The 27531-nt window shown below is 42.5% G+C and overlaps 1 protein-coding gene across 1 annotated transcript in view; it reads left to right on the forward strand.

The window, feature by feature from the left end:
* The window catches only part of LOC138841622 (zinc finger protein 420-like), a 128061-nt gene that overhangs the window by 6803 nt on the left and 93727 nt on the right, over positions 1-27531 (forward strand). Inside the window, 5 exon segments of the mRNA XM_070042398.1 lie at positions 4181-4377; positions 4529-4533; positions 4920-4991; positions 15619-15677; positions 23315-23441. Coding sequence (XP_069898499.1) covers positions 4181-4377; positions 4529-4533; positions 4920-4991; positions 15619-15677; positions 23315-23441 — 460 coding nt within the window.

Consider the following 27531-nt stretch of genomic DNA (forward strand, 5'->3'; position numbering starts at 1 on the left):
CCCAGAGTTCAGGCCCCATGACCAGAACCAAAAAAAAAATAAAAAAGTGATGAAAGGGCATGAGATTAAATCTGGGTTCTTAAAGTATTGTGCGGAAGCCTGGCCTGGTTTGCAACTTTGATTAAAAAGTGACTCTGTGAAGATAAAAGGAAAACAAAACACACCTCAACTCCAATTTCCTTCAGAGTACTCTAGGAAGCTAGTTGAAGAGAGGTGAAGGGGAGAGAGACTAAATAATTTCCTTCCTTTTATGACTTTGACTGCTATACTTCCTTCAAGCAGTAATTACTGAATACAATAGCTACAATGTACCTAGCTGGGGAAGGTCCTCAGTTTACTTTCCCAAGGTGGAGAAGTATATGAGCTAAAATCTTCAGGTCTCAGCTTTACTTTGGCTGCTTGGCTCAGGGAAGAGGGGGACCTTTTCTGCAAATTCTTCTGTCCAGAAAGAGCTCTAGTTTATTCTCAATAAACAGTAGCAGGTGCTGCTAGAGATAAGGATGGTATAGAATAGTTTGTGACCTAGGAGCTCACATCCTCAGGAGGGAGGCCCAAACTGAGACCTGCTCTGTGGAGAAATCAAAGAACTAGTGAGAAAATGAATATTTTAGGTCAGCAGGCAAGGGAAGGGGTTGCTGAGGTAGAACTTCTGCTCCTGTTCCTGAGAAAATGGAGAGAACTACACAAAGGTTTATTGTGTGTGTGTGTGTGTGTGTGTGTGTGTGTATGCATGCCAGGGGGCTTGAACTCCAGGTCTCATGCCCTTGCTTAGCTTTTCGTGCAAGGCAGATCCTCTACCACTTGAGCCAAACCTCCACTTTGAGGTGTTTTGCTAGTTTATTGGAGATAGGAGTCTGTCAGCTTTGTCTGCCCAGTCTGGCTTTTAACAAGTATCCTCAGATCTCAGCCTACTGAGTAGCTAGGGTTATAAGCAGAAGCCTTCAAGTATCCAGGTCCACACAAAGGTTTAGAGAAGAAATTTCTAGAAGTTTGCAAAGGCCCTGCCTGATTTGTTAACTTTTTGGGTATTTATTTAGTTAGGAAAACAGCAAGATCAGCCTAACTAGGAGAAAAGCAAAAGGTGTAAATCGGTCATATCATATGGACCTTGCAGGCTGTAAGGATTCTTGTGGATTGTTAATGTGAAGGAAAAGTACTGGTGAGTCCCCACAGTTCACCTGGGGTTCTAGCCGCTCCTCTGGCTACTCTGTTACAGCAGTGTGCCCAATATAAAAGAACTATAATATTAGTCATCGCATCATTCACAGTAGTGGAAAGGTAGGAGCAACCCAAATGTCCATGGATGAATAAACAAAATGTGATCTATGCATCCAATGAAATACTATTCAATCTTAAAAAGGAATGGCATTCGGACCCATGCTACATGAATGAATCTATATATTGTAAGTGAAATAAACCAGATATAAAAAAGGACAATTTGTTTCCACATCCATAGTTAAACAATAGTAAAAATAAATAAATAAAAGTCAAATTTGCTGGGTACCCATGGGTCACATTTATAATACTAGCTTCTCAGTGGGCTGAGAACTGAGGATGGAGGCTTGAAGCCAGGCTAGGCAGAAAAATCTCTGGGGCTCTTAACCCAATTATACCAAAAAGTCAGAAGTAGAAGTGGGACTCAACAGTAGAATATCAGCCTTGCGCAAAAAAAATTCAACTTCGAGTGGAGAATGAGTCGGTCAGTGCGGGTGAGAAAGAGCAAGCTTTCTGGGTGCAACAGCACTGTGGCAGAGCAGAGCACACAAAGCCAGCCCTAGGCTGATGAGGAAGGGCAGAAAAGACAGCAGAAGTTTGATTACTTTTATTGGCCAGTCCTGTGGGTTGACTCCAGGGCCTGGGTCCTGCTCCTGACCCTCATTGTGCTTAAGGCTAGTGCTCTACCACTTGAGCCACAGCCCTGACCTGCTTTTGGCTTTTTCTGAGTCTTTATTGGAAATAACACTTTCATGGACTTCCTGCCAGACTGGCTTCAGAGATTGATCCTCAGATCGCGACCTACCGAGTAGCTAGGCATACAGGCATGAGCTACTACTTCCCCCCCATTTCATTAACTCTTGTGTGTCATCCCCAGGAATGTGCACTGGAACCAAGGTGACCCAAGCCTTCAGGGGAGCCCCAGACCCCGGGGGCTGAGCAAAGGTGCGACTCCAGCATTATCTCCAAAGCCCAAGGAACTCGATTCCAGTGACCATTAGCAGCAGCAGAGGAGGCAGGGATCAGACTGGAGTGCACTCCAACTGCACCAAAATGCACCAGGAGCACCAATGCCCAGCGAGCACCAATTAGCTCCCAACAACCCAACTCCGCCTCTTTCTCACTGCCCAGTGGGTGAGGGAGCTACCGGGGAGCAGGATGCACGGTCGCAGCTTCAGAAGAGGGACTGAAGAACGCAAAAAAATCATATATATATATATATAAAATGACAGCACCTAACAGCCATTTTTGCTTCTGTATGAATTGCTTTGTACTGGATGATTGTATGGTTTTTGTATGATTTTAACTGTGACTGGTTTTAGTTACTTAGTAGTGGAATGTCAGCCTGGGAGCCTAGAGTTGCTTAGTAAAAGACTTCAAAGGGTTTACAGCCCTGACCAAGGGGCAAAGTCCTCAGAATTATCCCCACAGCTGCAACGCCCCTCCTGGAGGCTGAGGCAGTAAAGCCCTAGGGAAGAATTATAATGTTTTAAGAAACCTAAGCAACTCCATTTTTGTTTAACACTCCATCTCAGTTCTGCGACTTGACTCGTGATCCACTTTAGCCCTAATGCTAGGAATTTATGACAGAAGCCATGCACAATCCTTGGAGCCATAGATGGCATTTGCTTAAGGCAGGTGTTAGCCCCCAAGTGGTGTTGCCCCCCACCCACCTAGGACTAAGAGTTGTTAACCAACTCATTCTTCAGTGCCCGGGGCAAGGCATGCCATGCATTCTGTTGGTCCGGGTGTGACGTAACCTTTTTCGGTCAAGCTATGGACCAAGGACATTTTTTCTGTAAAGGTCAACCAATCATTATTTGCCCAGTTTAGCTTGCTTTAAATGTAAATGTTAACCAATCATGTAATTTCTTATGTAAAAGTTCCTTAAAGTTGTTGGTTCAATACTATAAAAACGGCCCTGAGGCTCAGGGCCTCTTAGTGTCACCAGTTACCATGTGCCCAGAGGACCAAGCTCGAGCTTGCAATAAACCGGCTCTTTGTTGCTTGCATTGATCGTGGTCTCTGGTGCTCTTCTGGGGGTCCCCGAATTTTGGTATAACAGGACCTCTAGTGTTGGACCCACAGTTGGCACCCAGATAGACTTGAATCTGCACGCGAAGGTGAAGGCGAGTGATACAAGCATTTGCTAGCAAGTGTAGAATAGGGAATCATGGGTCTGTGGTGGCTTCACAGTGCCCAACACTTGCATTGGCGGCGCCAACTTACCCTGCAGCTGTGACTCAGTGGTATGGCCCAGCTTGCTAGTCAGGCAGCGGTGGAAATGCTATAGAGTCAGAGTGGGGACAGCGCCATTGCTGTCTTGGGTTTGGTTAGTTGTTGCCGCTGCCACCACGTGGACACACGGTCAGGTCTGACTGTCCATATTGGCCACATGGTGATTGTAGAGTCTGGCATCTAATCTTCATGCTGGGGGAGGAAAACCAGCCTCCCAGATGAGAGGCGTGCCCGGATCCCTGGAGGCAGGGGTGGGCACTTGGCTGATAGGTTATTGAACCTGTCAGTCCAATGCCTGGGACTGGGAATTTCCGGTGGATCTGCCCGTGCTCGGATCTTTTTAGGCCAGGTGGTGGGCGTGTCCGGATCCCTGGGGTGAGCACTTGGCTGATAGGTTATTGAACCTGTCAGTCTAGTGCCTGGGACTGCGAATTTCAGGTGGATCTGCCTGTGCTCCGATCTTTTTAGGCCCAGACCAGCTTAAGTCTTGCCACGTGTGTCTCCCTAGTCGAGTGCTGGGTCCTGTCTCATCTCTGGTCATCATGCCATGGTAATTCAGATCTCCATGGAAGCTGAATTGCCTTGTTGGTATTGGTTTTATTTCTTTCCTCTTTAGCATGTTTGCTAGCTGGGTTATGTGTATTTGGGGGGCTGTGGGCCTTTGTAACAACGGGCGGCCTGCAGCCTGTTAACTGTGTAATAAAGACTCCAGTATTTCATATTCCAGAATGTGGCTTCAGGGATAGCTCACAACACAGCTAGTGCGGAGCAGGGCTGCCGGGCTCTGAAGGGGCTTTTTCAGGCGGTGGTACTGATGGCCCTGGTCTTCCTGCCCAATGTGGGGCCGTGGCCTTTGGACCATGAGAGGCAGCTCGGTGGCACCCGTGGGGGTTCAGAAAAAGTGCTGGTTCTAGCTGCGGGCAGGTGAGTGCCTCGGTCCGGTATGGCATGGAATGCTGCGCCCCCCCTTCTCCAAATACTTTTCTACTGCCCCTTCTTGCTCCTTCTCCTCCTGTCGGAGTCCTCAGAGGTAGCATGGGAAAAGTCTGCACTTTTTCCCACTTTTTTCCCCCAGATGGGGCAAATTGAGGCTCCAAGGATGAAAATGTGTCCACTCAATTGAGTCAGAATTAGAACCCAGGGCCATTGGTGCCCCAGTCTGGGACTCTTATTTCAAATTTCCATGCTTTACAGTCAGTCCTCCTTTCTGTTGCCCTCTCTCGTCCCCTGACCTCATCCAATGTTCTCTTTCTGGAGAGAACCCTGTATCCCAGGGTATCATGCCTTCTGTAGGACTGGTTCCCTCATCTCTGCTCTCCTCCCTCATCCCCCACCCCCCACCTCACCTGATCCTGTTGTTTCTGCTCAGGTCAGTCCCTTTTTCATTTTACCATTTGCACAGGGGCCCCTGGGCCTCCCTGCTCCCCTCTCCCTATTTGGCTTTCCCCATTCCTTTTTTTTTTCAGATCCTGTGGATTCCTTGGGGAGTGAGTACAGAGATCCTCTTGGAGCTTCAGGTGCATTGGATAGGGCTAAAGGTGAGTTTCTGGTTCCTGAGGAACTTGCCACCTTTAACTCTCCAGGAGTATGGAAGTGTCCTGGTGGAGGGATTCCCAAAATGTCCCAAAGCACAATTCCTTGAGGGTAGAATGCCACATGCCTTCCTCCTCTCCTCTGAATTGACGGGACTTGGTATTTTTTGCATTTCAAACTGTGATCATTTTTGTTATTGCCTTTTTGAAACTTAATCATGTACCTGTACCTGTGTACATGCATTAGGCTAAATTTGCATTTTTCTGTGTGTGTGTGTGTGTTCAGATCCTGGGACTTGAACTCAGGGCCTGGGTGCTGTCCTTTAGTGTTTTTCACTCATGGCCCGTGCTCTGCCGCCTGATCCACAGCTCCACTTCTGGCTTTTTGGTGGTTCATTGGAGATAAGTCATACAGATTTCACTGGCTTAGAACAAGGATTCTCATATTTCAGCCTTCTGAGTAGCTAGGATGGCATGTGTGAACCATTGGCTTTGACTGCTCCCTCACATCATTCCAACTCCCTTATCTCCTAGCAAGTCTATGGGTACTTAAATTGCTTCCTATAGTGGGGCATTTCAGATTTGCTTATGGGATTTTTCCTGGTCCCATAAGAAGTGGGTAATTTGTGTATCAGGATCTGACTTGACTGACTGTTGGCTGGACTCAAAGGAAGAGGCTGAATTTTTTTTTGTTGGGGGGGGGTCCTGTCGTGGGGCCTGAACTCTGGGCCTGGGTGCTGTCCCTCAGCTCTTCAGCTCAAGGCTAGCACTCTACCACATGAGCCACAGCACCACTTCCGGCTTTTTTCTTTTTGCTTATGTGGTGCTGAGGAATGGAACCCAAGGCCTCATGCATGCAAGACAAGCACTCTACCACTGAATTTTTGAGGTTGATGCTTTTCCTTTCTCCTCAGTCTCTGGCTGATCTCTGGCCATTCTGGTGTGTTGAGTACAGAGGGCTCTTTGCCACAGGGCTAATCAGTGGAGATTAGCAAATGCTCTAGTTAATACCTTGAGGTTAACTTGGCAGCTAGAAGTATGTCCTGTAGCAGTTAATTGCCCTTGTCAGTGTTTGAATTGTGTGAGTTGTGTGTTCTGTATTTTGCATATGCCGGACCCTCTGCATTTCATACATGTGTCAGAGTCAGAAAGACAAGGACTTAAATGAAACTCTTGCTTCCTAACAACCACAATGGAACTGGGAATGGAGGGAGCCTCTGTAGCATGTGCAGTGGAGTGGGGAAAGGAGGTGAGCCACAGATAACCTAGCCCGGATCTCTCTTTGAGACCTCTCCTATTTCCCAACTTCATATGGGAACTGAAGGAAAGCTGGTAACCAGAGCTGCTAACACTAGCCCAGGGCCTGCAGGCAGGGTTAAGCTCCAGAGCTGCTAACACTAGCCCAGGGCCTGCAGGCAGGGTTAAGCTCTCCTCAGCAGGGATGATTAGCAGGTCTGGCCTCATTCTGGAGGAATGGAGCTGGCAGCAGGGGAGGTTCAGGAGCCTCTAGAGAAGCTCACCCCCACTTCAGGGTGATGGGTCCTAGGTATGAGCCTAGCTCCAAGGTTTCTCAGTGGGCCCTGGCCTTATGGATTACCAGAGTGCTAGTTAATAAAGGAATATAGTTAGTTAGCTGGGCACCAGTAGCTCATGCCTGTAATCCTAGCTACTCAGGAGGCTGAGAACTAAGCTCATGATTCAAAAACAGCCTTGGCAGAAAAGTCTGAAACTTTGCTCTCCTATTAACTACTAAAAAGCCACAAAGTGGATCTATGGCTCAAGTGATAGGAGCACAGAAGCTCAGGGACAGGATCCAGGCCCTGAGTTTAAGCCCTAGGACCAGTCCCCAAAATAAAACAAAACTGAAACACAAAGTTACTCTATGCTATGGCTGGCAATTCTAGGTGCTAGTAGGACTCTCATTCCAGAAACCTATAAGGAAACTAGGGTTCTGTGGGGCTTGAACTTGTTTAAGATCCCTACCATGAGCTAGATTACCATTGGCCTTCCTGGACTTGTGCCCAAGGCTATCTAATTATTGGGCATGTACAGCCTTTTAATTTAACTTTCATTTCCTTGCAAGTGAGCTGCGGCTAAAGTGGTAGAGCATCAGCCTAGAGAGAAAAGGTTATGAGAGAGCACACAGACCCAGACTTCAAGCTCCAGCACTGGCACAAATAAACGCACTCTCTTTTCCACCTATATGAGCCATGGAGAGACTGGTGTTGGAGTGAATGCAGTTGTGCTCTTTTGCTTACTAACTGGTGGGTCTTTCTGTACTTTATAGTGCCAGCTGTGGCTTGAAATCATGGCCTGGGTACTATAAACTGAGCTTTTTTGCTCAGTTCTACCACTTAAGCTACAGCTCTAATTCTAGGTTTTTAGGTGGCTCATTGGAGGTAAGAGTCTCATGAACTTTCCTGCCCAGACTGGTTTGACCCATGATTTTCAGATCTCGGCCTCTCCTGAATAGCTAGGATAACAGATGTGGGCCACCAGCACCTGGCTTAGCTGGCTAAAATGCAAAAACCACCTGGAGGCAGGCCCAGAGACTTGGATTTAGTTGGTCAGGTTGGGGCTGGCACTATGCTGTGTGTCTGTGTCTGTACGTGCTTGTGTAGTTGCCTAAACACAGGACCTCATATTCTATTTTGTTGTTGTTGATGCTGGGGTTGAACTCAGGAACTAGGGAAATATCCATGAGAGTCTTTTTCTCAAGGCTACCACTGAGCCACAGCTCTATTTCCAGCTTTTTCGGAGTAATTTACTGAAGATAGAATTTCATGGAGTTTTGTGCCCAGGCTGGCTTTGAACTGTGATCCCCAGCATCCTGAGTAGCAGCAGCAAGGATTACAGGTATGAGCCAGCAGGTCCCAGCTCATATTTGTAAAGAAGGATGAAGTAGTGATTATCTTTTATCATAAAGCTTGCCTCTGGGCATAAATAGTTTGTGTACTACTTGTTGTTGTTATTGTTGTTATCACGTCAGAGGTGGGGATGGAACTCAGGACCTTGTACTTATCAGGACAGGCTTCTCCAAGAGCTAAATCCCCAGCCCCACCTCATATTTTTTATTGTTTTTTTCCCCTCACAATTGGTGCTCTACCAGATGAGCCCCATCTCTATTTCTGTTTTATGTTTTTGATTTTTTTTCTTATTAATTGGAGGTAAGAGTGTCAGACTTGCCTGCCCAGGCTGGCTTTGAACTGCAATCCTCTCATCTCAACCTCAGGAAGTAGAATGGTGGGCTTCCAGAGGCTGGGAAAAGGCATGGATGGGTGCTGCTAATTAAAAGGTACCCAATTTCAGTTTGGGATACTGAGAAAGTTCTAGAAGTTGGTATCAGTGAGGTTGCTTGAAATGTGACTGTACTTAAAGCCACTTCTACTTGGTTTGTATAGCATGTTTTATGCTGTACTTATTTTCACACAATGAGAGAATAATTAACATTGCAGCCAGAGAGGGGCTGGACAAGAAGGGTTGGCAGGAGGTGTAAAGTTCACTCATTCAGTTTCTCACCACCAAATATCTGTTGTTGGACCATTTGTGCTGGGCCTGTGCCAAGTTGGAACAAAGGCAGTGGGTGGTTGCTTGGAACTGGTGGTCTATTATTTGAGCCACACTTATACTTCTGGCTTTTTGCAGGTTAATTGGAGATTAATCTCTCAGATTTAGCTGCCATGGCTTGCTTTGAACTTAATATACTATCTTAAACTCATGAGTGGAACCTGCTCTCTCTCATTTTTTTTTTTTTTTTTGTCAGTCGTGGGGCTTGAACTCTGGGCTTGGGTGCTGTCCTTGTGATCTTCAGCTCAAGGCGAGCGCTCTACCCGCTTGAGTCACAGCACCACTTCCGGTTTTCTAGTGGTTTATTGGAGATAAGTGTCTCATGAACTTTCCTGCCCGGGCTGGCTTTGAACCATGATCCTCAGATCTCAGCCTCCTGAGTAGCTAAGATTACAGGCATGAGCCACCAGCTCCCGGCCTGCTCTTTTTTTTTTTTTTGATGTTTTTGGTTATCAGGCTGGGCACTGACCCTGGGCACTGACCCTGAGTTCTTCTGCTTAAGGCTAGTTTTCTACCACTTAGATCCACTGCACTACTTTTGGTTTTCTGGTGATTAATTAGATTTGAGAGTCTCACAGACTTTGCTGCTCATTAGCCTTTATCTTCAATCCTCTGATCTCAGCCTCCTGAGTAGTTAGGATTACAGGCAGGAGCCCCTGCACCTTGCTGGAGACCTGCTCTTCTATGAGGGAAGGGGCTCGGATTATCTCCATTTTACAGATGTAGAAACAGAGGCAAAAAAATTAAAATGACTTGTCTATGATGTCATGAGTTAGTAAATGCCAGAGCTGGGACTTTTATCTTTTAGCAAAGCTCACCCTCAAATAATACTCCATTTGTGTGTGGCCTTTGTCATCCCATCATATTCCTGTACCAAGGAATCAACACCCACAGGTGTGATTAAGAACATGGCCCTGTCTGGTGAGGAGAGTGCCTGGGTTCGAGTCTCATGTTCACTATTGAATATGGATTGAGATGTTTGTATGGCCAAGATTCAAGTTTTATGATCTTGGCCCTGGCCAATCATTTGTTCTGTGTTCCAGTGGCCAGGTCTGTAAGACTAGGATAATTTATTACCAAGTTCACCCATTAAAGTCAGCTTTATAGTTCATTTGAGTGAAGATGGCAACCTTGGGCTGAGTATCTCATTCAGTGGTATTCTGTACATTTTTAGCATGGTGGGAAGGAGGAGGGAGGTGAGGATAGAGGAAGAAGAACCAAGAGGAAGAGGTAGAGGTGGAAGTTGGCCAGGTATCAGTGGGTGGAGCCAGTAATCCTAGTTACTCAGGGGGCTAACATCTGAAGATGATAGTTCAAACCAGCCAGTACAGGAAAGTCTAAGATTTTTTTTGTTGTTGTTGTTGTCAGTCATGGGGCTTGAACTCTGGACTTGGGTGCTGTCCCTGCACTCTTCAGCTCAAGGCTGAGCGCTTTACCACTTGAGCCACAGCGCCACTTCCAGTTTTCTAGTGGCTTATTGGAGATAAGAGTCTCAAGGACTTTCCTACCTGGGCTGGCTTTGAACCTTGATCCTCAGATCTCAGCCTCCTGAGTAGCTAGATTTACAGGCGTGAGCCACGAGTGCCCGCCAAGATTTTTATCTCAAACTACTCAGAAAAGACTGGAAGTGGAACTGTGGCTCAAGTGGTAAAGTACTAGCCTTTTTTTGTGTGTGTGGGGTCTGGTCCTGGGGCCTGGGCACTGTCCCTCAGCTCTTCAGCTCAAGGCTAGCACTCTACCACTTGGGTCCCAGCGCCACTTCTGGCTTTTTTCTTTTTTGCTTATGTGGTGCTGAGGAATCGAACCCAGGGCCTCATGCATGCAAGGCAAGTGCTGTACCACTGAACAACCTTCCCAGCCCCAAAGCACTAGGCTTCATTGAACACAAAGAGGCTCATGGACAGTGCTCAGGCTCTGAGTTCAAGCCCCAAGACTAGCGAAAAAGTAAGAGACAAAAGCAGAAAAGATAGGGTTTTGTGTTAGTAATATAGTTTGTTGTTGCTGCGACAAAATACTTGACAGAAATAACCTAAGGGAAAAAGGATTTCTTTTGCTTCATGTCAGAGGCAATCTTGGCAAAGCAGAACAACTCATGGTAGCCAGGGAGTTAGGGGAAGGGGTAAGAGTGGGAAAGAGAATGCCTGCCTGCATTGCAGTATTCTCTCCCCCACCCTACTTTAATTTCATATGGCAAGCCTGCCTATGGAATGGTGCGACCTATATGCAGGAGAGATTCAGTTAATCTGATATCCAGCCCAACCCCCCCCCCACACACACAAAGGCGTGCTTTACTCATCAGCTGGATGCATCTAAACCAATCGATCTCAATTAAGTTCATCCTCAAGATTTAACCATCACAGATGTCAGCTTCATTTGCCTCCAGATTTACCTTACTTGTTCTCTCACAACTCACCTATAATTTGTCATTGTTGGGTTTTGTTTTGTTATGTTTTGTTGGTTATGGGGCTTGGGCCTGGGCTCTGTCCCTAAGCTCTTCAGCTTAAGGCTAGCAGTCTACCACCTGAGCCACAGTGCCACTTTGAGTTTTCTGAGTGGCTTATTGGAGATAGGAGTCTCACAGACTTGCCTGCCTGGGTTGGCTTTGAACTATGATCCTCAGATCTCAGCCTCCTGAGTAGCTAGGATTACAGGCATGAGCCACCAGCACCCAGCTTCATTGTTGGTTTTTTTTAAGCACTCTTAAACTACTATGTGTGTGTGTGTGTATGTATGCACCTGCAGGCATGTGTACACATGCTGATACTGTGGCTGGAACTCAGCCTCTGTGAGTGAGTTCTTCCTTTTGTATTCAAGATAAGGCTGATGCTACCACTTGAGCCATGCCTCCATTTCGGTTTTTTTAGGCCAGGCTCAAGTGGCTCACACTGTAATCCTAGCTACTCAAAAGGCTTGATATCTGATGTTGAGGTTCAAAGCCAGCCAGAGCAGGGCTTTTATCTCCAATTAGCAACCTACTGTGATTTAAAGTGGTAGACCACTTGCCCTGAGGAATAGGAGTTCTGGTGGGTACAGCAACCAGGCCCTGAGTTCAAATTCCACAAACAACAACAAAAAAAAAACTGAAAACTCTCATGAACTTTCTTGCCTGACCTGAGCTGACTTTGAAACGTGATCCTTAGATCTGAGGCTCCTGAATAGCTAGGATTACAGGTGTATGTGAGCCACTGGCACCCAGCTTTTAAATTCTGAGATAATGGATGTTCCTAAAATTGCCAGAACTTTTTGCCTTGAATGGAGCCTGCAAGATGCAGAACAGGGTCAAAGCTGGGTGTAGAGTGGCTCTGCCCAATGGAAAGGGCAGAACTGATCATCTTTGCAAGCTGAGTGGCTTAGACAACAGTTGTTAACCCTCCCCTGGGGTCCACATCGGTCAGACCTTGGGGCCTTCCAGAGCAGCTTTGTAAGTCACAGGGGGGGGGGATGTTGTATATAGAGTTATTCAGTCAACTAATCCAGTAAACAGGATCAGCAGGACCTAGCTGGATTTATGGATTGCCAGAGGGCCTTTCACTGAAGGAGATGTGCCTGCTTGTGGCTCTTCTGCTCACCACTGGCCAAGCTTGAACTCAGTATCTGAACACTGTTCCTGGGCTCTTTGGCTCCAGACTGCTACTCTACCACTAGAGCCATAGCTCCATTTCTGGTTTTCTGGTGGTTAATTGAAGATAACAGTCTTATGGACTTTCATGCCCAGGTTGTCTTTGAATTGTAATCTTCAGATCTCAGCTTGCTGGGTAGCTAGGATCACAGGTATGAGGTACCAGCTCCCAGCCATTTTTTTTTTTTTGAGCCCAAGTTTTTCTGTTTGTAGAATAGTGATGTTCTGAGTACATTTGCAGTATTGTTATTTTGTGTTTCTGTGTGTCTGTGTCTGTGTCTAATGGTCCTGGGACTTGAACTCCGGGCCTGAGTACTCTCCCTAAGCTGTTTTTTTGTTTGTTTGTTTTTGTTTTGTTTTGTTTTTTTTGCCCAAGGTTAATGCTCTACCACTTGAGTCTAAGCTCCATTGCTGGCCTTTTGGTAATTAGTTGAGTAGCTAAGAAACAGGCCTAAGCCACCAATGAGAAAGGTACATTTTACCAAAACAAATATGCTTACATCCAAAACAAGAATACACATGTCATGTCAGGTACCCATGGCTCATGTCTGTAATCGTAGCTCCTGTGTGAGCCCTGTGACAGGCTCTACCTTTTAACAGCAGTCATTTTTCCTCACTTACTTACTGTCTCCAGAATTCTTTCATTAGCTGGGCACCAGTTGCTCATGCCTGTAATCCTCACTACTCAGGAGGCTGATATCTGAGGATCACTGTTCAAAGCCAGCCTGGGCAGGAAAGTCCCTGTGAGACTCTTAGTTCCAATGAACCACTGTAAAACTGGAAGTGGAGCTTTTTGGCTCAAGTGGTAGAGTGCTAGCCTTGAGAACAAAAACTCATGGATAGCACCCAGATCAAGATTTTAAACCCCAGGACCAGAAAAAAAAATTCCTGCATTGTGCAGAAGTGACAGTACATACCACTAATCAATACTTAGAGGATTGAGTGTGATTAAGATTCCTTCCTAAGCCAGGGACCAGTGGTTCACGTCTATAATCCTAGCTACTCAGGCAGCTGAGATCTGATAATCAAGGTTTAAAGCCAGCCTGGGCAGGAAAGTCTGTGAGGCCCTTATCTCCAATTAACCACCTTTTGAAAAGCCAGAAATGGAGGTGTCACTCAAGTGGTAGATCACTAGCCTTAAACAAAAGATCAAGGAGGGGACCCAGACCTTGACTTCAAGCCCCAGAATTGGCACACATGCACAATTTTTTCCTATGGTTTCTGTTCTCTTGGCCTCTGCATGCAGGCCATGAAGCATGGCTGGTGTAGATTCAGAACCACTGCTGCCTTGTTGGTTGCCAATGATGCCCATTGAGCAATGCCCTCTGACCCTTTTACCATTTCCATGGCTCTGCTCCTCAGCCCTCAACACCTGTGGCTTTCTTTAGAGGAGAAAGCAAAATAGAGGGATGACCAAATGGATTAGGGCAGCAGGAGGAGATTGTTCACTGCAACTCAAGGCTCTCCAAGTTCAGGTTTGCACAGAACCCCATATCACCCCGTTATACTTTGCTTCTGCTGCTGATCCCCTGGAACATCTTACACCTTACATATAATCATTTCATGGACTCCCTGGAAACCTTGAGGAAGCATCACTCCTTCATTGCTGTCTATTCTTCTTCTCTGTCCACATACTGACTTCACTGAGTATATCCCTCTTCCCCTGCATTCCTTCAGTCTCCATGGAAGTGCATTGAAGGGAAATAGGCATGTAAATGAGAGTCACTGTCTGACAGATCTATTGTGTGTATGTGTGTGTGTGTGTGTGTGTGTGTGTGTGTGTGTGTGTGTGTGTGTGATTCCTAGGGTTTGAATTCAAATCTGGGTGATGCCCCTGAGTTTTTTGGCTCAAAACTCGTGCTCTGCCGGGTGCTGGTGGCTCACGCCTGTAATCCTAGCTACTCAGGAGGCTGAGATCTGAGGATTACTGTTCAAAGCCAGCCCGGGCAGGAAAGATTGTGAGACTCCTATCTCCAATAAACCACCAGAAAACCGGAAATGGCGCTGTAGCTCAAGTGGTAGAGTGCTCGCCTTGAACTGACGAGCTGAAGGACAGCGCCCAGGCCCAGAGTTCAAGCCCCATGACCGACAAACAAAACAAAACAAAACAAAACAAAACAAAACAAAACAAAACACACAAAAAAACTCGTGCTCTACCACTTGAGCCACAGCTCCATATCCAGGTTGTTGGTAGTCGATTGTAGATAAGATTCCACTTGCTTTCCTTCCCAGGCTGTCTTTGAACCATGATCCTTAGATCTCAGCCTCCTGATTCAGCTAGGTTTACATGCATGAGCCACAGGTGCCTGTCCCTAAGCCTTTTTAATTTACCTTCAAGGTCACTGAAAGCCCAAGAGTTCTTCAGACAATCTGACAACTCTCCAGGAATCATAACTGTCCTTGATTCTCTGCCCTCATGAGGGCGCTCTGAGTATTTGGATACAAGGAAATGTGCCATTTGACAATTATCATTGAAACAGTATAACACAAAAAATATGTGTTGTGTACATTTTCCCTCTATAAATTTAGGTGAAAAATACTGAGTTACAATATTCGTGTTCTCCATGGTGTTTAAATATGTAAATGAATGTTAGAATACAAATGCTCAGTGGAGTCCTAGGATATCTTTGCATTAGTAGAATAATAGATCATACATCTCTAAGTGTATTTGAGTAATGGCTAGTTTTAGTGAAGATGTGACTTTTTGATTATTCAATTATTTTTGTAGGAACATCAGTTTTTATTAATTCTGTATGTACATTAACGGAGAAATGAATTGCTTTTGTACTATCTGTTAGGGTATATTAGACTTTGCAAGAGAACCATGCAAACATCCAGGTACAAAGAACAAAGAAAGTATTATTGACAGCAGTGGAACTGGCAAGACCCCTTCTCACAAGTGAAGAATGAGAAGAAGTGCAGGCTATTGTTTGCGGTGACCTATATAACTCGGGGCTAGGAGGTGGAGACCCCAGTGTGGACATGTGGACCAAGGGATCCATCATGGTGGACTAGGATTTATGGCTGCTTGCCCAAATAGTAGATAAGGGGCTCTGCAGCTGCCCAGACCTTAAGGTCACTCTAGGGAGTTCTTGCTGCCCTATATCGTAGTAGCTACCCCAGAAGAGTGCCATCTCAAGATAAAGGGGGCTTGGAGGGAGGCTGATTATTAACTGCCTAGTGTTGACCAGGAAGGGAGCATGCCAAGCTGTGGAAAGGGGAAGGAGCATGCTTAGCTATGGGAAAGAAGCTTATTGGGCTAACAGTATCTAGCAACTAAGGACTGTGGATTTGTCTTTAGTGGAGAGTTTGATGCTTTACTTGAGACATAAAAGATTCTTCTCCCATAAGAAGGCCTTTCCTCCCATGTATAATGTTTCGAGCAGGAAAATTTCAGTAAAATTACACTGGTTCTTTCCTGACTACCTCATTTGCCTTCTCTCCCAGCCATGCTTCCTGCATCTTCTGTTCATTGTCAACAGCAAGAAAGAATGAAAGACTCTCTGGTGAGTTGCATTTTATTTCTCATTTTGTATTACATTCCATCTTATGAACTTAAAGGTGTCCAAGATTTAAAAACAGAAAAACAGATCCAGCTTCAGGAACATGTTCATAAATCACATAAAGATGGCTATTAGGTTTAGCATATTATAAAATCTGACATTCTGTCTATGTTAAGTGCAGATTTGCTTCACCTTGTTTCTAGTTTTTCTTATGTGAGAAAAAGTATTCACACTGTTATGTGATTCAGTAACCTAGAGGAGGTGATATCTAATGGAAGATGAAGGTTCCCTAGCAACTTGTCAGAGATCCCATCCTCATAAGTAACATTGAACTATCTTAATGAAGTCTTTGGTCACACACACCTTTGAATGTTTTAGAGGACTGAGTAAGTAAGCAATATGTACTTAAATTACTCTTCATACCTTATTGGACTGCTTCATGGTCATTTTCTTACTTGAAACTTAGGCTATAGGCGATGATACGGTCTATGATTTTTCTAGAAATCCCTCTATTTTTTCTAAGGTGTCCTCACAAGATTCCCCCCTCCCCCTACTATTTTGTTTCAATCTTTGTTTTCTGCTCTCTAGCTTTGCTTATTTGTATTTTTCTTTATGTATCTATTTTTCTTTCTGTATTTTTTTTCTCCCAGCCTGTCTTTCCTCCATCTGTCTCTCACTTTTTACTTTTCTTCGAATGCTGTGTCTGGGAACTAGTTTTTCTTACAAATTTTCCTTTGCTGCATTGGCTCTTAGAATTGACATTTTTCTTATGGTTTGATTTTTCCGTATTCCCTTTGAAGACAGGTCTTGCTATGCAGTCTAGCTTGCTCTTGAAATTTTATGTAGCCTAGGCTGGCTGGTAATCCCAAATTCAGAGAGTATAGGTATATTCCATCCTTTTTGGCTACATTAACCATTACATACGGCCACATTGTTTTATGGTTATGCCTTCCATCCATCTACAGCATTTTTTACCTTCCATAAATGAAGCTGTAAAAATCATTAAATACACAGCTCCTACCAGTCTTTGGAACCATTATAGTTACTGGGTCTGTGAGTTTGTTGATCCATGGAAGAGCAGTAAGGGAAATCATAGCATGGCTGATACTTGATGCCTGGTGTATTTTATTTAGCTTATTGTATTCAAGATTTATCCCTGCTGTAAAATGTATTAAAGTTTTCTTCCTGTTAAACACATTTATCTATTCTTTCCAGGCTTCTGTCTTTTGGTTATTGTGAGTAGTTGTTGTGTAGTGATTCTCCAAATATTTGTTCTAGTCCCTGCTTTCACTTCCATTGGTATAAATCTAGAAATAGAAGTGCTAGACCATATTCCTATGTAATTCTATATTTAGTTCTTTTAGAAGTCTCCATACCATCGTTGATTATTTTACATTCCTGCCAGAAATGCATCAAAATTCACTTTATTTTCATATCTTTCCCAACAGTTGTTAGACTTTGGAAACATATTTGTTTTTGTTTAAAAGTGTGTATGAAGAAGTAGATATTTCATTTTGATTTGAATTTTTCTAATAACTATTGACATTGAACTTTTTTATATTTAATGAGCTACCTGTATACTTTTTAGAAAAGTCTCTTCAGTTTTTTCCATTTTTAAATTAGATTTTCTGTGGGGGGGGGAGGGAAGGGGGTCGGTGTGGTTAATTATAGGATTTTGTTTTATGTGAACTCTGGGCCTGAGTGCTGTCCCTCAGCTCTTCAGCTCAAGGCTAGTACTTGAGCCACAGCACCACCTCCGGCCTTTTCTGCTTATATGGTGCTCAAGAATCAAACCCAGGGCCTCAGGCATGCAAAGCAAGCACTCTACCACTGAGCCACCTTCCCAGCCCCATTTTTTTATGTTTTTAATTCACTGTGGTTAGTAATCTATTTAGAGAAAAACTAATACCATGCTTTCTCTTCCTTGTTGATCACGCTTTCTGATATACAATGTTTTAATTATATGCACTAAATTTGATTTTGTTTAGTATTAAACACTTTTGGTGTCCTATCAAATGAGTCACTGGCAAGTCTAATGTCATGAAACTTTCCTCCCTTCCTCTCTTCTTTTCCTTTCCCTTCCCTTCTTTTTCCCTTTTTTTCCACTACTGTCTTGTCAGCTCTTCTTTTCTCTGCCCCTTTTTTCTCCTCTCCCCACCCCATTCATTTTCATTTCTCTTTATGTCTGAGGACTTACTGTGTTGCCACAATTAGTGTCAAAGCCCCAACCATGCTTTCTTGTGCTAGTACTAGATCTTGAACTCAGTCAGTCAGCTTCCTCAATCGCTGTTGACACGCTCATTCAAACCATGCCTCCAATCTGTTTTTAGCAACTTAATTTGAGTTGTCCACCAAGGCTGCTTCCAGACCTCAACCTCCTTAGTAACTAGGATACATTCTCGTTCCTGAAACACTTGTTTTTGTTTTTCTTACCAGCATATACTGTTATTGGCTTATGTGGAATTAATATTCAACCTCAACTCCAAAATTTCAAATGAATTTGAGTTGTCTACCATGCTGGCTTCCAGATCGCAGCCTCCTTGAGTAGCTAGGGTCTGATAACAGTCTTGAGCTAGAGCACTTGTTTTGATTTGCTTTTTTCTTACCTGAACATTTAATACTAACAGTTAATTTGATACTAAAACAAGATTATTGTTACTGGTTTATATAGAATTAATATTCAACCTCAATTCCAATATTTCACGTTTCAAATTAAGTCTTGTATTTTATTTCTAATAGTTTTAACTATTCTAACTGGTATATTTTCTTCACTAAGCAAACAGTTTAGGCTAGCACAACTACATGGAAGGATTGTTTTATAATTAATTTAATTTATTGTTATAGAGATACAGAGAGATTACAATTACATGAGTCAGGTAATGAGTATATTTTCTTTCACAGAGTGTCTTCCTTACCTTACTCTCTCACAATTCCTCCCTCCCTTCTCTAATCATGAGTTGTATAGTTTATTTTTGTTAGTGTCTAATGAATTCCACTGCTGTACTTTTTCCCTGTTTCCCTGGAGTTCTGACTTTCCCCCACCCTCCAGAAAATATACCTGTGAATAGATCATACATAGTTAAAAGCATTTGTTTTTAGTGCAAAGGCGAAGTAACAAAGTGACTGCTTTTCATAGCCTATAAAACATAGTGATAATGTACATTTCTCCCATATCCATGCTAATTTCCCTGTGTTTATTTCACTCATAGATTTTTAGAAATATATTACTTAATTGTAATGTGTTTATAACCTAGCTTTATATCTCATTTTTTCCTAGGAAGTTTGTCTTGAGAATTACTCTCATTGTTTTAGTCTTCGTAAAATTAACACTGCAGTACTTTATAAACAGCATTTAGTTTGAAATAATGCCAGTGATATGTATGTTCCTGCTGATGTTTTGTCCTGATGTTTATAAATTAGAGGAGTATTACTTTTCCAATAGTAATGGAAGATTAAAAAATTACAATTCTGTGGCCTTTTTTGCACAGTTCCTTGATCTCAGGCATTCATTCTCTCTAAGCTTCTTTCCCTGAAGTCTAGCACTCACTGCTTGAGCCACAGCACCACATTCAGCTTTTTTTGTTCATGTGGTACTGAGGAATCAAAACCATTACTTCATGCATGCTAAGCAAGCACTCTTTATAAGCCATGTTCCCAGCCCTAAATTTATTGCCTTTTTATTTTCTTTTGGTAGAATTAATTCGTTGGTCTCAGGCCTTCATATTTATCAAGCAAGTAAAGTATTAATTGATACATATGCCTAGTGCAAATACTTTGTGTATAATACACTTGTGCATTTGTATATTGAATCTTAATAAATTAGTTTTTCTTCCATGAATTGTTTCAGAAAGATTACCTAAAATCTAACATATGTTCTACAGATTTCCTTTTTAATGACCTTGTCCTATGTGTACATGCATGTTGGCATCTTATTCTTTTGAAGCAGGATAATTTTTTTTAACAGTCTTAAAATGCAGATGTGTTATTAATGAATTATCTTTCCATTTAAATATCTCCAATCTACATTTTCTGAAGAGTTCCGCTACCCAATGGATTATCTATTGAAGATTATTTTCTTTCAACACTTGACACATATATTTCCTTTTTTGTGTGCTAGTCAGCATTCACCACTAGTATTGTCACGCATGGCTGGATTGGTAGGATGATCGTTGGCTATTCTTCCTTTGTAATGAGGTTCAAAATGGGAATCAAAAGACTTTCCTTTTAGCCTCTGCAAAACAAAATAGTACTATATTTCATTCCAACTTTTAAAATTTCCTTCTGTAGGTTTTAGGTAGCATCACTTTTTATCCTTTTTATTCTCTGTTGTGCTGTGGTCATATTTCACAATTTTTTTTGTCATTTTTTAATGTTCCATAAGCCTTGTGCCCTTTGCCTCCATCCTTCAATAAAAGACTGATAAAATGCAATTGTAGTCAAGGAACATTTTATTCCTCTGCCACCTAAATTTCTTATTGTAGGAGGTATGCAGTGTTCACAAAAGTTCATGTAGCAGTTCTTACAGAGGAAGGAAGTATCAGGGTATCTATGACCACATTTCAATCATTAGAATTTCTTCAGGCTGGGGAAGCATCAGCTGCTGCATGGGGAGGAGGCTGTGGCCACTGCTCCATGGGCCCCTGGCCCCTCTGTGCCTGTGTCTGGGAAAGCCAGTGTGTAAGATGAAGATAGTCTTTCCCCAGCCACCTGGATAATCAAGAGTTTGGGACAGATCCTTCGATAGTGAGGAGCCAGGAGAAAAGCACAGAGTATGGTGTTACATGGATTAATAAGGAATAATGTTCTCTTATATTCTGTTATGTGATGACAGCCCATATCATGGAGGTGTATTTTTTTAACAATTCATTTTCCTACAGACTACCCAACAAACCACCTGAGGTTGCATTTACAACAAGAATTTAGCATCCAAATATTAACAATATTGACAGTATTTGTCTTGATATTCTAAGGTCACAGTGGTCTCCTGCTTTAACTATTTCTAAAGTTTGTTTATCCATTTATTTACTGCTATGTGATCCGATCCTAGAGATTGCATGGACAATAAAACAGACAGAGACAAATACAACAGAGTATCTTGGAAATAGAATTAAAAGTATGTCATGTGATGATACCTAAAAGTCAGAATAACCTGCATTATAGCTGGAATGAACTTGAAACTACTGTTCCTTTTTTGATTTCTTATCTGGCTGCTCCCCTATTAGATGTCATCTTTTCTTTTAAATTTTATTTTTCACTTAGCTCCCTCCCTCCATTCATTTAGATTCTCATCTGAGTAGACTTAAACTGTAGTTACAAGAAAGCAGTTGCCCAAGACTCAAAAATTTTTTTAAAGTTCAGCATTTGTATTATACAGCCAGTATGTTCACTTTTTTTTTTTTTTTGGTCGGTTATGGGGCTTGAACTCTGGGCCTGAGCGCTGTCCCTCAGCTCTCCAGCTTAAGGCTAGCGCTCTACCACTTGCGCTACAGCACTACTTCCTATATTCACTCTTTTTTTATCTTTTTTTTTGTGCTTTTCTTTTTTTATTGTGAAAATACTGTAGCCTCCTCCTTTGTTTCCCCTTCCCATCCCTTCCCATCTGCCCCACAACCCCCACCCAACCTATATTCACTCTTAACCTGATTATGAAACAAAACCATTCCTCACTACTCTAACATGATGAAGAAGCCACCTGAGGGGGCGGGAGCTGGATTCTCAGTTGTCACATCAAAGGAAACAACATTCTAGCAGCATCCATTCTTGTTGAAGCCTTCCACTGTTAGAGATTTGAGGTTACATGTACTTTATGCTCCTAACTGATGTGGCTGGAGAATTGATATTGAATTTATAGTATCAGCAGAACAGAAAATGTGGTGTATTTTATACAGGTCAATAAAGATGTGAGCTGTTCTTCTCCAGAGAGTGGAAATTAGAAGTCAAACACCCTTTGTATTTCAAAATAGGGTGTCAAACATTTTGTAATTTTCATTTAAATTCTTAGGAGGCTTGGAGCTATTAGTTAAACGGTCTTCCAATACACTGCTTAATATAGCACTGAATAAATGATGCAAGTTGTTACTAGATAAGTGATGGATAGCTCTGCTAGTAATTGATTTATTTTTCTTCAATAAAGTTTCATAAACCAGTTAGCTGCCTGAATTAATCAGTATGGGGAGTATATTTTGTAAATGGAAAGCTGTTTTTATTATTTTCCATGTACATTCCCTAACTAAACCTCTTTATCATGTGCATTTGAAGCTGGGGGGTGGGGGGGAGGGAAAAAGGAAGTAATAGTAGGTTACAGTTTACAAAATAAAGTACTGTTGTGGGAGTCATAATGAGGCTGTGTTGACTATAACCATGAGATATTGGGCATCCGTGGGTTTGTTCAGCCATTTACATTAATGAGCATTAAATGCAGCAGATATCATTTCAGGTGACTTAACATGAATAAATAAAAGTCAATGCTACTATAAAAAATTTTAATAACAAAAACAGTTAACAAAAATATTTTTATGTGCTAAGTCAAATCTTAAAATGTCCAAATCAGTCATTAGCTACTTTCTTGAGTACTGTTAACTCTCTTTTACATTCACATGAACACTGCTTTTCATAGGTTGATGAATATGGTATATATTCGATATAATATCCTGAATGTGTTGTGCTTGCTTATGTGAGAGCACTTTTTTTTTTTTTTTTGGTCCGGTCATGGGGCCTGAACTCTGGGCCTGGGTGCTGTCCCTCAGCTCTTCAGCTCAAGGCTAGCGCTCTACCACTTGAGCCACAGTGCCACATCCGGCTTTTTTTCTTTTTGCTTATGTGGTGCTGAGGAATCAAACCCAGGGCCTCGAGCATGCAAGGCAAGCGCTCTACCACTGAGCCACCTTCCCAGCCCATGTGAGAGCACTTTTTAAGTGAGGCAGAATATGAAAATGCAAGAAAAGATTCCTGTTTACTTCATTGTCACCCTGATACATAGGAAATTTTATCAAAGTAAGCTAAACATACTCTTTTACTACCTAGACTTAATGTGGGCATGCCAGATTATTATCTCCTTAGAAATGTGTGTTGATGTATTAGGGAAACTATTTTTTTTTATTTTTTTATTTTTTTATTTTTTTTAATATGATTTTATTTTATTTTAGAACATACTGTACAGAGGGGCTACAATTACATGGGCAGGATAATGCATACATTTCTTACCAAGCATTGCAGCCTCCTCCTTTGGGAAACTATTTTTTTTTATTTTTGTTGTCTGTGGGGTTTGAACTCTGGGCATGGGTGCTGTCCCTGAGCTCTTCAGCTCAAGACTAGCACGCTACCACTTAAGCCACAGAGCCACTTCTGGCTTTTTCTGCTTATGTGGTGCTGAGGAATCAAACCCAGAGTCTCATACATGCTAGGCAAGCACTCTAATACTGAGCCACCTTCCCAGCAGGAAACCTTGTATTTTAATTACCAAGTTAATACAGTGGCAAACATTTCTACTTTGATCATTCTTTCTCCCACTGTATAGATAACACTTCAAGCTCCAAACATTTTTATATAATATAAAATGCATACCTGTAGACGAATGAAATTCCAGCCTTCGTGTTCTCATGACTCAGGGCTAATTACTTGACAGAAATGTGTCCTTACAGAAGCTAGTGTCATTTGATGATGTGGCTGTGGACTTCAGCTGGGAGGAGTGGCAGTACCTGGACGTTGCTCAGAGGACCCTGTATAGAGATGTAATGCTGGAGATCTACTGTAACATTGTGTCCTTGGGTGAGCAAAAGTCACATTAACTTGTAAGGTCATGTGCTTTGTTTTTCGTAAATATATGAATATTTATGTTATTTAGATGTAGCATTCCAGAAGACTGTCTTCCCAACCTTGAGCATATTATTGTAAATGGTTATACAATCTAGAATATAATGTATATCACTGTTGGAAAGATGATCTGGAAACCACAGATGATCTATCTGTAGGTGACTTTGGTCTGTTAAAGCTGCCAAAAATCAATGTGTTTGGATCTGTGCATATTACGGGTTAAGTAGTATCTGTTTGATGAAGGGGGTATTCATTTGGGGTATAGCTATTTAGGATTATTATATCCTCTCATAGGAAAGGTCCATTTATTGGTATGTCATGGCCTTCTTAGTCTTCTTACTAATTATAATTTGAAATATATTCTATCTGATATTAGTATTGCTATTCTGGCCTGCTTGGGAGTATTTCCTTGATTGAATTTATTCTACCCATTCATATTCAGGATACTTATTTCTGTGGGCAAGGTGTGCCTCTTGAAGACAGATAGATGGATCTTGTTTCTTGATTCAACTTATCAATCTTTTTCATTTAATTGGGAGTTAAGTCCTTGAGTATTGACAGGAGTGAAAAGTTTTGGCAATTCCTGCTATGTTACCCACCTTTCTATGGCCTGTGCCTTCTCATTCTTACTATGTTTATTTGGTTCTATGGTAAATAGCTATTTCTCTGACTATATCAAGACTGGGCTGGGTGCTCTTCTTTTCATTTTCATTTTATTGTATTGTAAAAGTGCAGCACAAAGGAGTTATAGTTACACGTGTAAAGTAATGAGTACATTTATTGTTGAACATCATTACCCTCTCCTTTCTTTATCTCCTACTATCCCTTCCCACTCCCACCTTGAAGTTGTCAAGTTCATTTCCAACATACTGTCACCCCTTTAATCCTATCACTTTTGGTTAAATCCACTATTTGAATTAATCTGGAGTGCAACTTCCAACCATGGTGTAATTGCTGTGGCTTAGAAATCCTATCAGAAGCTACTCTCTGATTGGTTCATATGTGATACTCTGTGTGGGGTTGGGTTATAAAGATGCCAGTGAGCCATCTTGCTCTCCATGAGCCAGTGCTCCCAGCTCATTCATTTCCTATGGAACCAACATCTCCATGCCCTCCCTGCAGAACCTCTTGAGCCACACTGGCAGGCTAGGCCATTTGAGATGAGGGCTCTATCCTGCCTCTCTGGAGAGCTACCAATGTTCAGTGTGGGTGGAAGAGCCAGGATGTCTGAGCTTTTCAATTCAATCATTGCTCTAGAACCCCATCATGGCACTTTTGCGGTACACGTGTCCTATGCACACTGCATCAGGAATCTGGAGTAAATTCAGCCTAAAAAACCTGGAACAAGATCTTGTTTTTACAACTAAATGGTGTGAGCATACCTCCATGTCTTGGGGCAGTCCTTGACTAATTTACTGTGCAAGCAATAAGTTGGTTTACAAAAGAAAGAAATTAAGTAGATGTCATTTCTCAGGTCCAAAAATAACAAAAAGCAAAAAAAAACAAAGAGTATTACTTGTGCCTAGAATCCAAGCTACTCAACAAGTTAGAGATCAATGGATCACAGATCAAAATGATCCTGAACAGGAAACTCATCTCCAGTGAATCAGAAGAAATCCAGAAGTGGAACTGTGGCTCAAAATGGTAAACCACTTGAGTAAGACAGCTTAGGGACAACACTCCAGCTCCAAGTTCAAGCCCAGGATTGATCAAGAAAAGAATAAATCATCCCTCAGGTTGGTGATTCACACCTGTTGATGAGATCTGAGGATCACAGTTCAAAGCCAGTCAACCCAAGAATGACAGATAGTTATCTTCAATTACCCAATGAAAAGTTGGAAGTAGAGTCTGTGGGTCACCTGGTAGAGTGCCAGCCTTGAATGAAAAAAGCTGAGGGTGGACAGTGACCAAGCCATGCATTCAAGTCCCATTCCTGGCACACAACACAGACACACAGAAGAAGCAAAAGAGAAACAGAAAGAAAAATAACCATCTCACTTTCTAAGAGACTGAGAATGTTTATTGACTGAATAAATAAACAATGTATACATGGGTTCTGCTATGTGCACATGATTTATAACGAGCTAAACTTAAATAGCTTCTTGAGATTGGAACATCAGTAAAATACTATTTCTCATTTTAAAAATCAGATGATGAGCAACATGTCAGCTGTATGCAGTGTAATGAACACCATGGGAACTCTCATTGTCCATGGGAAGGGCAATGCACACCCATCCTAAATACCAGAAATAACCTAACACATGTAAGTAAAAATATCTAAAGCTGTTGATCACAGGAGACTCATGACTATAAACCTGATGTCTGCGGATTGAGCCTTGAAACCAGCCTCAGAATAAAATTCCATAAGATTCTTATCCCCAAATAATCACCACAAATGTGGGAAGTAGAATTAGAGATGTGGTTCAACTGGTAGAGCAGTAGCCTTGGGAAAAGCTCAGGAACAGCCCTGAGGCAATGAGTTCAAGCCTTAAAATTGGATGTTTGTGATGTATAGAAATTAATATAGTGTGTATACATGTGTAAAATGCACACATATGTGTCAGTTGTGGGGCGTGAACTTGACCTGAGCACTGTCCTGCAGCTCTTAAGCTCAAGGCTATTGCTCTACCATTTGAGCCACAATGCCACTTCTGATTTTCTGGTGGTTTATAGGAAATAGGATGTCTCACAGAGTTTTCTCTGTTGGCTGGCTTTGAACCATGATCCTCAGATCTCAGCCTCCTGAGTAGGATTATAGGTGTGTGCCACCAGCACCTGGCAAAATTCACTTTTAAGAATTGCTCTTAGGGACTGGGAAGGTGGCTTGGTGGTAGAGTGCTTGTCTTGCATGCATGAGGCCCTGGGTTCGATACCTCAGCACCACATAAATAAAAAGAAAAAAGCCGGAAGTGGTGCTGTGGCTCAAGTGTAGAGCGCTAGCCTTCAGCTGAAGAGCTGAGGGACAGCACCCAGGCCCAGCGTTCAGGCCCCACGACCAGACCCCCCCCCCAAAAAAAAAAGAATTGCTCTTAGATGTAATAGGGTTGTGGGGGTATTTCATTAAGTCACTATTCATTTGAGGATGACAGTGAACTCATTTCAAATAACAGTAAACCAATTGTGATGGAGTAGGCTTATAATTTTAATTGAAGAGGTGAAGTCAGGAAGTTCACTAGTTTGAGAGCAACCCAACCTACATACTAAGATCCTGCCTCCAAACTAAGTTTCTGTTTGTGTGCATATGTGGATGTTTGTATATATCCACACATTCAAACATGCATGCATACATGTGCACATAGATAAAATACTGCTAGGTTATTGTAAAGAATGCTCATAGCAATGGTGAGCCAGGTAATGTGCTTAGTATCCTCTTTATATATATATACTGGTCCACATAGAAGTAGACATATTTTTGTAAAACTGAGCACTTGAAATTTCATCTTGTTTTATGCTGCAACAGACATAAAAGTAAAGAAACAGCCAAAGGTGGTGTTTGCCCCTAAGTCTAGATATTCATGAACTGAGATGTGAAGATCAAGGAATAGAGCCACCGAGACAGAAAAGCCTACAAGACTAGCTCCAATTAGCCACCAAAAAAGCTGAGTTGTGGACATGGGATAAGAGGTAGTGAGCTCTGAGCAAGGAAATTCAACAAGCACAAAATCTGAGTTTATAAAACAAGGTAGAAGCTGAGTTGTGGCACAAGGATTAGAGCACTAGCCTTGAGGAAAAAAAGCTCAGAAAGCCCTCAAGCCCTGAATTCACCTGCAGGCCACACAAATGCAAACAAAATTATTCAACCATATTAAAAACCTTACTGTCTACTACTCTAGAGATGGGGATGGTGGCTCAGGAGTAAAGCACGTGCTCTACATGGGTGAGGCCCAAGGTTTGAACCTTAACTACTACAAACATTAAGAAACTGGCCTTGGGACTGGGTGGGTGGCTCAGTGGTAGAGCACTTGCCTTGCATGCATGAGGCCCTGGGTTCGATTCCTTAGCACCACATAAGCAAAAAGAAAAAAGCCGGAAGTGGTGCTGTGGC

This window comes from Dipodomys merriami, unplaced genomic scaffold, assembly GCF_024711535.1.
Source record: "Dipodomys merriami isolate MVZ:Mamm:240054 unplaced genomic scaffold, mDipMer1.0.p SCAF_323, whole genome shotgun sequence".
Lineage (NCBI taxonomy): Eukaryota > Metazoa > Chordata > Mammalia > Rodentia > Heteromyidae > Dipodomys > Dipodomys merriami.